The 8180-nt window shown below is 42.3% G+C and overlaps 1 protein-coding gene across 1 annotated transcript; it reads left to right on the plus strand.

The window, feature by feature from the left end:
* Positions 1-1064: 1064 nt before the first annotated feature.
* trim35-28 (tripartite motif containing 35-28) lies at positions 1065-7544 on the plus strand. Its single transcript, XM_071544260.1, has 7 exons — positions 1065-1193; positions 1281-1716; positions 1808-1903; positions 2867-3097; positions 3287-3309; positions 3893-4011; positions 6241-7544. Exons 2-7 carry the CDS (start codon positions 1297-1299, stop codon positions 6774-6776), a joined length of 1425 nt encoding a protein of 474 aa, XP_071400361.1. The 5' UTR covers positions 1065-1193; positions 1281-1296; the 3' UTR covers positions 6777-7544.
* Positions 7545-8180: the final 636 nt, after the last annotated feature.

Below are 8180 nucleotides of genomic sequence, written 5' to 3' on the forward strand. Positions count from 1 at the left end.
TTCTCTCTAAGTTATTGTTAATTAATTTTTGGGCTTATGCATTCAAAAGTAAAAAAAAAAAAAAAAAAAGAATGAAAGTATGCCTCTCTTCCTCCCAGGTGTGCAGATGAGTTTATTTTTTGCTACACCAGCTGTCTGTGCACTGCAAGGCTGAAAACAGAGCATGTTTTAAATAATGAGTTTAAAAATTAAGGTAGCTCAACTAAGATGGCCTTATACACAAACAAATAAAAATTAAGCTGTTGTCTTACAGTTAAGGATGGCCATCCAGCTAAGACCACATCACTCCAGTGCTGATCACTGCATTGGTTTGTACCAAAGAATTGAGTTTAAAATTCTGTCGCATGTTTATAAAGCACTAAATGGTTTAGGACCAAAAAACATTTCTGACCTCCTTCAATGTTATGAACCCGCCAGACCCCTCAGGTTTTCAGGTGCTGGTCTGCTTACTGTTCCCTGGCCCTGGCCCCTTCTGACCCTGGGTCAGAACAAAGCATGGAGAAGCAGTTAGTTAGTTAGTTTTTATGCTCCTCATGCCTAGAACAAACTTCCAGAAAATCTGCCTGCACTTTAGAATCCTGTAAATCAGGGTTTAAACCTTTTTTTTTTTTATCTTTATCTTTTAGATTTTCTTTTAATTCACTTTCACTTTTCTTTATCTTTCTTTTTACCTATGTCTTTATTTTTCTTTTATTTATGTAAAGCACTTTAAATTGCCGTTGTGTATGAAATGTGCTATGTAAATAAACTTGCCTTGCCTTGCCTAAGTGGTACAAAGTACAATGATGTATAAGGGATATTGTGTTAGTTATGAACTCATTATATAATGCATCTAGGTTATGCAGATAGGAATTTGTGGCATACAGTATATCGCCATAGTCTACCAACAGCAAAAAGGTGACTGCAACAAGAATTTTTTTCTGGCCTGAGCTGTTGAATGTGAGACTTAAAAGTCAAAGTCTCATCAAGATGAAACTCTAAATATCTATGATGACACTATAACTGCTGTTCAGCTCCCGCTCCACTAGAGGGAGCTGTGCACCAACTCAGTCGGATCTGCTCATACACGGAAACGAAACTCACACAGCAGAGAGACGCAAACTTGTCGATCCTTACATCTGTTTAGGTGAGACAGCCAGCTCAACTTTGTTAGTGGCAAACGCGGAAGCCTTGACATATTATACAGAACCAAGGTGAGTGTGCTTTTGTCAGTTTGTAGTTTGTCCTTGGTGAGCTGTTCTGTTAAAACTGAAAGTAAAAACTGTGCACTTCCTGAAAAGGCCTCGTAGTGAACCCATGGCGGAGTGTATGGATGAGGACATGGACCAGGGGCCCTTCCCCCTCCAGGAGGACCTGACCTGCCCCGTCTGTCAGGGCATCTACCGGGACCCGGTGCTGCTGCCCTGCTCTCACAGCTTCTGCCGGGAATGCCTGGAGAGGAGCTGGGAGACGAACAGAAAGTGTCCGGTGTGCAGGGTGGTGTGCGAGGGCGACCAGGCCATCACCAACCGGGCGCTCAACAGCGCGTGCGAGTCCTTCCTGAAAGAGAACTGGCGGCCGCAGCAGAAGCGGGTCAACGAGGAGCACTGCCACCTGCACCAGCTGGAGCTGCAGCTCTACTGTGTGAAGGACGAGGAGCCTGTGTGTGTGGACTGTGTCACACTGCACGGCGCGCACCAGTTGCTGCCTATTAACAAGGGAGCGCCCCTCTGTAAGGTAAAGTGCCCTGATCACATTGTGAGAAGCCTAAATGTTGTGTTATAGTGTTTGCTTTAGGTCACTTAGTGTCCCACTTTCCACACTGCAGGAGGAGCTGAACGACAGAACAAAGATATTTGAAAAAAAAGTGGAATCCTTCAAGAAAATTAAGCAGAAATTCACCAGCACAGTGGAATTCATCAAGGTAAAATCACTACAGTGTTAATATTCATTATCTGTCCTCAGTTTATCATTAGACAAGCTACACACTGGTCCCACACATTCAGACACCAATAAGGGTGTAATATAATACTACCATGGTGCTGCTCTGTACCTGACTTTGACCTCTGACCTCTCTGGAGGGGGCAAGTCAAAAGAGCTCCCCACAGGGATCAATAAAGTCATTTACTACTGATATTGGCTCTAGGTACGAGAAGATGGTCATTTAGAGTTGAATATAAATTAAATAAATACAAGTAAAAACAACTATCAAATCAATTCACATAAATGTAACTCCTAAAAAGAACTCTTTTAAAGATTTCCCATTCAAATCAGAAATAAGTACGGACTGAAGAATCCACAGACTGCTGGATATTAGGAAAAAATCCTTATCACTAATGCAGTTCTTCAGGATTTACTCATTTCACAGTTTATTTAGAATCGACACACCTGCAGGTCAACATTTTTCATATTAATTCTTAGGCACAACAGCCTTTTCCTACTTTTTCCATTCAAATCCGAATCATTTTAATTGCCAAACACAGTGCAGTATGGGATATGTGCAGGAATATTTCTTGGTGCCGCTGCTGAAGAGACATTTTGTCAACTTTCACAAGACCTACGGGCACACATGATACACAAGCAACAGGACCTCATATACAGTGCAAAGAGACATAACACAGACAGTAGACTACGCATGTCTCTCTTCATAGACTCTACTGCTGATTCTGTCAGACTCTAGAGCATTATTTATTTGTTTCATTATATCAAAGGAGACCTAGAGGCTGAAAACTATTAAGTATTTAACAAGAAAAAGAAAAAAAAAAGAAAAAGATCTGAAAAAACACACGATTATGAATTTGGACAGTAGAAATATGCTTTTTTCCCTATCGCATAAATCAGCAGAACTGTTCTCAACCTTCCTCCTCTCTGGTTCCTCCTGACGCAGCACCAGGCCGGCCAGGCGGAGAAACAGATTAAGATGGAGTTTGAGCGGCTCCACAAGGTGCTCGTCACTGAGGAAGCGCTGCGTCTGAAAGCCCTGGCCACTGAGGAGGAGCAGAAGATCGCCGTCATCGAGGAGCTGATAGCCAAGACGGGCAGAGACATCGCCTCTCTGACTGAGCTGATTAAGACTCTGCAGAAAGAAATGGGGAACGAGGATCTACCCTTCCTACGGGTATGAGGACTAGGATGCCATCATAACTCGTCAGACATGTTGTTTGGCATATGATACACTGTTTTTTCTCTCTGGTGTTAAAGTATTTTTGGAGTTGACTAGACTTATTTTGCAATGTTAAATTGCAATGTAAAATCTTATTTACATTCCTACAAAAAACTAACCACAAATCATGTCTTTTTCTTTCAGAATTTCCAAACTTTAAAAAGAAAGTAAGTAGCTGCTAAATGTACCATAACAATCACACATACCCTGTACTGTAAAACCTCTCTCTAAACCTCAGATTTTCCAGTCTTTCTGGATGTCATCTACTGAGCAGCGATAATGAATGAATAAATGAATGTCCTCATTGCTAAATTTAAATTTCAAAAATCCACTGCAAATTAGACTGTGCAGTACTAGCGCACATGTGCATCCATGTTTCATTTTTAATACATTTTTGTCACAGTATTTTAATGTATTTTCGTCATCTAAGAATGAAGAAATTCCTGCACACTGCTCCGTACTCTGATGGACTGTGTGGACTGAAACATTAGCAAATAAAATAATTGGTGTATATTGCAGCAGCAGTGTGCAGGGATTTCGTCATTCTTAGATGCCTTCTCCGCACCTGCACAAAGAAGATTGGATGTGGAAGTTATCCTATTTTTCTTCTGCAATATATTAAAACTTTTCACTTGCCACAGCAGCCTCTATTCCTACAGCTTTGATGATTAGGCTTCTGCTGTATCTTTTAAATGTGAAAGTGTCTCTGGTAAAGCTTCACAATCTCTCCATGTTGCCATCTTTGTCTAGAGCCCACTGGCCACATGATGACCCGGAGCTCCCTTACAACTGTCTCCTGAACATGGGCAAGCATGTCGGCTCTTTGAGCTTCAACATCTGGAAGAACATGCAGGCCCATATCAAATACAGTGAGTAAATTACACTGCGAGAGTCGGGGTTGGAGCTAAGCTTGTGGTTGCTAAGAGCTGGGAGTCGATACCGGGTTAGATCAATATATCAGCTTGTTAAATATCTGATATTGTCCAGTCAATTCAATTTCGATTCAGTACGTGTATTGTCACCGAAGGGAAATTTTCTTTGCAAGCAGGTTTACAAAAGTTAAAAGAACGCAGTACACAAATCACATGCATCACAACTCAACAGTCAACAAGTAGTCATGAGATTAAAAACGGGACACCTAAACAGGAGACACCTAACCATAAAAGTGTGTAATCTTGGTCTGGGGCAATAGCCTATATACATGTAAGTATACCAAACAATTACAATTACAATTACAATTTCCCATTTAGCAGACGCTTTTATCCAAAGCGACATACATTTGAGAGTTTTAATACAACACAAGCAAGGTTCTAGTCAGGCAAGAACAACGAGAGTATGCCATAAGCTAAATTCTGGTCCAACAGGACATAGGTGCTACGAGGCAGTGCATAGAGGCAGATAAAAAGTTGTCTTTCTTTCTTTTCTTTTTTTTGGTTACACAGTCCATCAGGTGAGAAGGTGTTCACTAGAGAGCTGGGACTTTAGCCTTTTCTTAAAGATTGAGAGGGACTCTGCGGATCGAATGGAGTTTGGTAACTCGTTCCACCACCGAGGAACCACAGAAGAGAAAAGTCTGGCTAGAGACTTCGGGCCTTGTTGTGGAGGCAGCACCAGGTGCCGTTCCTTGGCAGAGCGCAGTGGGTGAGAGGGAGCGTAGACCTGAATGAGGGAGTTCAGGTAGGTAGGAGCCGTTTTGGTTGCTGCATTGTAGGCGAGCATCAAGGACTTAAACTTGATGTGGGCAGCAACTGGGAGCCAGTGGAGGGATATGAATAGCGGACTGACATGTGCTCTTTTGGGCTGGTTGAAGACCAGACACGCCGCCGCATTCTGGATCATCTGCAGAGGTTTGAGCGTACATGCCAGGAGCCCTGCCAGTAAGGAGTTGCAGTAGTCAAGGCGTGATATTACAAGCGCCTGTACCAGGAGTTGTGCTGCATGTACAGACAGGTAGGGTCTGATCTTCCTGATGTTGTACAGGGCAAATCGGTATGACCGAGCAACAGAAGCCACATGCTCCTTAAAGGTTAGTTGGTCATCTCATGACACCCAAGTTTCTGGCAGACTATGTGGGAATGAGCTGAGCTGATTCGAGCTGGATACTGATCTGTTGTTGTACAGAGGGACTGGCTGGGATGACAAGGAGCTCAGTCTTTGACAGGTTAAGCTGAAGGTGGCGTTCCTTCATCCATGCCAAGATATCGGCGAGGCATGCCGATATCCGTGCCGAGACTGTGGGGTCGTCTGGCGGGAATGATAGGAGGAGCTGGGTATCGTCAGCATATGAATGGTATGAGAAGCCATGTGAGCGGATGACTGCACCAAGTGAGGTGGTGTATATTGAAAAGAGAAGGGAAGCACTGACCCTTGAGGTACCCCTGTGGACAAGCAGTGGGATTTAGACACTTCCCCTCTCCAAGACACTCTAAAGGATCTCCCTGAGAGGTAGGACTCAAACCAGCAGAGAGCAGATCCTGAGAAGCCAAGCTCAGCAAGTGTGGAGAGGAGGATTTGGTGGTTAACCAAACATCATACACATTTCAACATCAGTGAGTTGAAACAATATTAATAGATAAATAAAGGTTATTTACGCATATTCAGCAAATTAATGGCGGTAGGGATAAATTAATTCAGTGTTGTCTACTACCAGTATGAATACAGCTCCGTAAAAACTGCAAATGGAAAACCTGCAATTAACTTTTATTTTCACATTTTATTTATTCATTTAATTGTTCAATAATGTTTTTCTTAATTAATTCTTCATTTAAAGGCAGTAATGTGTCCCAGAGATTCACCTTCCTTTAAATAGATGCAGTGGGTCACCTAAAAGAATTTAATTAGTCTGGGTTTTAGTGTCACATGATGGTCTAAATGCTTTTCCAGCCTGCCAAGAATAAAATTCTGGGGGAAACACTGAATCCTCGTAATTTTTGGCATGAAGATATTCACATTTAAAGATGTTGAATATTGCCGCAACATATTGGCTTCAGTCTAAAAATATTGGTGTCAAAAACTCATATCAGTACGTAAAGCTTATAATTTTAAGAACATTTATGACACATTGTGTTTGCACCCCGCCCCTCCCTCTGTCTGTGCAGACCCAGTGGTGCTGGACCCGAACACGGCCTCTCCCTGGCTGTCCTTGAATCCTGAGCTGACCAGTGTGAAAGAGAGCTCCGAGCGGCAGATGGCCCCCGACAACCTGGAGCGCTTTGACCCCTGTGTCTTTGTCATGGGCGCCGAAGGTTACAGCTCCGGCAAACACCGATGGGACGTCATCGTCGGCGACAACCCCAAGTGGATCGTGGGAGTGTGCAGAGAGTCGGTGGTCCGCAAGAAGAAGTTCACGATGTCCACGGACCGCGGCGTGTGGTCCATAGGGCTGAGCAAAGGCGTGTACAATGCCCTGACCCCGAAGCGCACGGTGCTGGCGGTGGAGCAGCGTCCAGAGAGGATCCGCGTCAAGCTGAACATGGATAAGGGAGAGGTGTCATTTTGGGATGGCGGAACAGCGAAGCACCTGTGTACATTTACAAACAAGTTTCATGAGAAGGTGTTTCCGCTGTTTGGCCCCGGGCTCCATAGCACGCCAATGATTATGGCCACGGGAAAGATGGCTGTTCACACCTCATGAAGGGGCTGCATAGTGCAGAGTGTTGGTTGTAGACCTAAGGCTACACATTAATGACTTAATTGGAATATAATACTATTGTGTAATAATCAAGGGGCTACTTGTGGTAATAGATTACACTTTATAATCTCTTTGCATACATTTGGAGTCATGTGTATGCTATTTTAATCTGGAATCAGATTAGAATATATTTATGCTTGGGGAAATAGGCCTATGTTTTATTGAATCTTTTTATTACTTTTATATGATTTTGTTGATTCTGTTCATCTATTATGTTCTAAAATGTTTAGTAATTAACCTATATGTTCTACTGCTGATTGTGCCTATGTTTGTGCTGATTTGTTGGTTTGAGGACACTTGGATAGTTATACTATGCATCATCCAGCCTTTCTTTTCCACACACTGGAGACTTACATTACACAAAGTGCTGCCAGCAAGCAGTGAAAAATATGGAGGTACAAAAAACATGAATCTTGTTCTAGTGAGGCCACTGATTGGTGAACCTAAGATATTTCACACACTATGGCCATAGCATTGCAACTAATCGCAATGAATATTTGTAAATTGATTGTACAGTATGATCATCCAGGATCTCTGGGATGATGGACACAGTAATCTGCTTGCTTGTAACATTCTTCTAGCAAATATTTTGAAGTGTACCTACAGCACTGTATCTGATCATTACACAGAGAAAAACGCGTGCAACGTAATGTGCAAGGGACTTGTATTGAACCGTCTCCATGTGAACATTTATTCAATAAAGATAACTGAAAGTCAAATTTGAGTTATGTTTAAAAAATTTGAGGCATAAAAGGAAATGCTACAATGTTGAGTACGCTCACAAGCAGGATCATCGTAACGTATCTATCTCCCTAGTCTGACCAATTAACAGATGAACTGTTGCACTGGAATGAATTTATTTGATCATTTAATTTAGAAAAAGGTCCTCCTAACAGACTGCATGTAAATTATATATCAAAATTATTCATTATTTCTATCAAATCTTACTCTAATTTATTTTGATAATGTATTAGTAATTCTTACCCAGTGTAGGATATGCCGCTGTGCGGTCTCTATCCAGATGTTTAAAACAGTGTTTCACTCCTCCGCTGGAGGGCAGTGTAGAGACAGGATAGAAACCAGCGCTGTCTTTTGTGTTGGCAACGACCGGTTACTGCTAGCCAGCTACAAACACCAAAACAACAGGCATCTATCCCCAAGATGGACCGCAGGAATTGTCTCGATAACGCTAACTAGCTTGCTTGCTTGGTAGCTGGCTGCATTTCATTGTGCAATGCCCAAGATTAATTAACACATGATTCCGTAATTATATTATGGAGAATTAGCATTATTCGCAAGAATGACTTATCGTGATGGTTTTTGCTGCCGATTGACGATTGCGCATCT

Source organism: Centroberyx affinis, unplaced genomic scaffold (genome assembly GCF_046629955.1).
Source record: "Centroberyx affinis isolate AG114_WGS23_722 - 3 ecotype Tasmania unplaced genomic scaffold, CSIRO-AGI_Caff_v1 ptg004508l_1, whole genome shotgun sequence".
NCBI lineage: Eukaryota > Metazoa > Chordata > Actinopteri > Beryciformes > Berycidae > Centroberyx > Centroberyx affinis.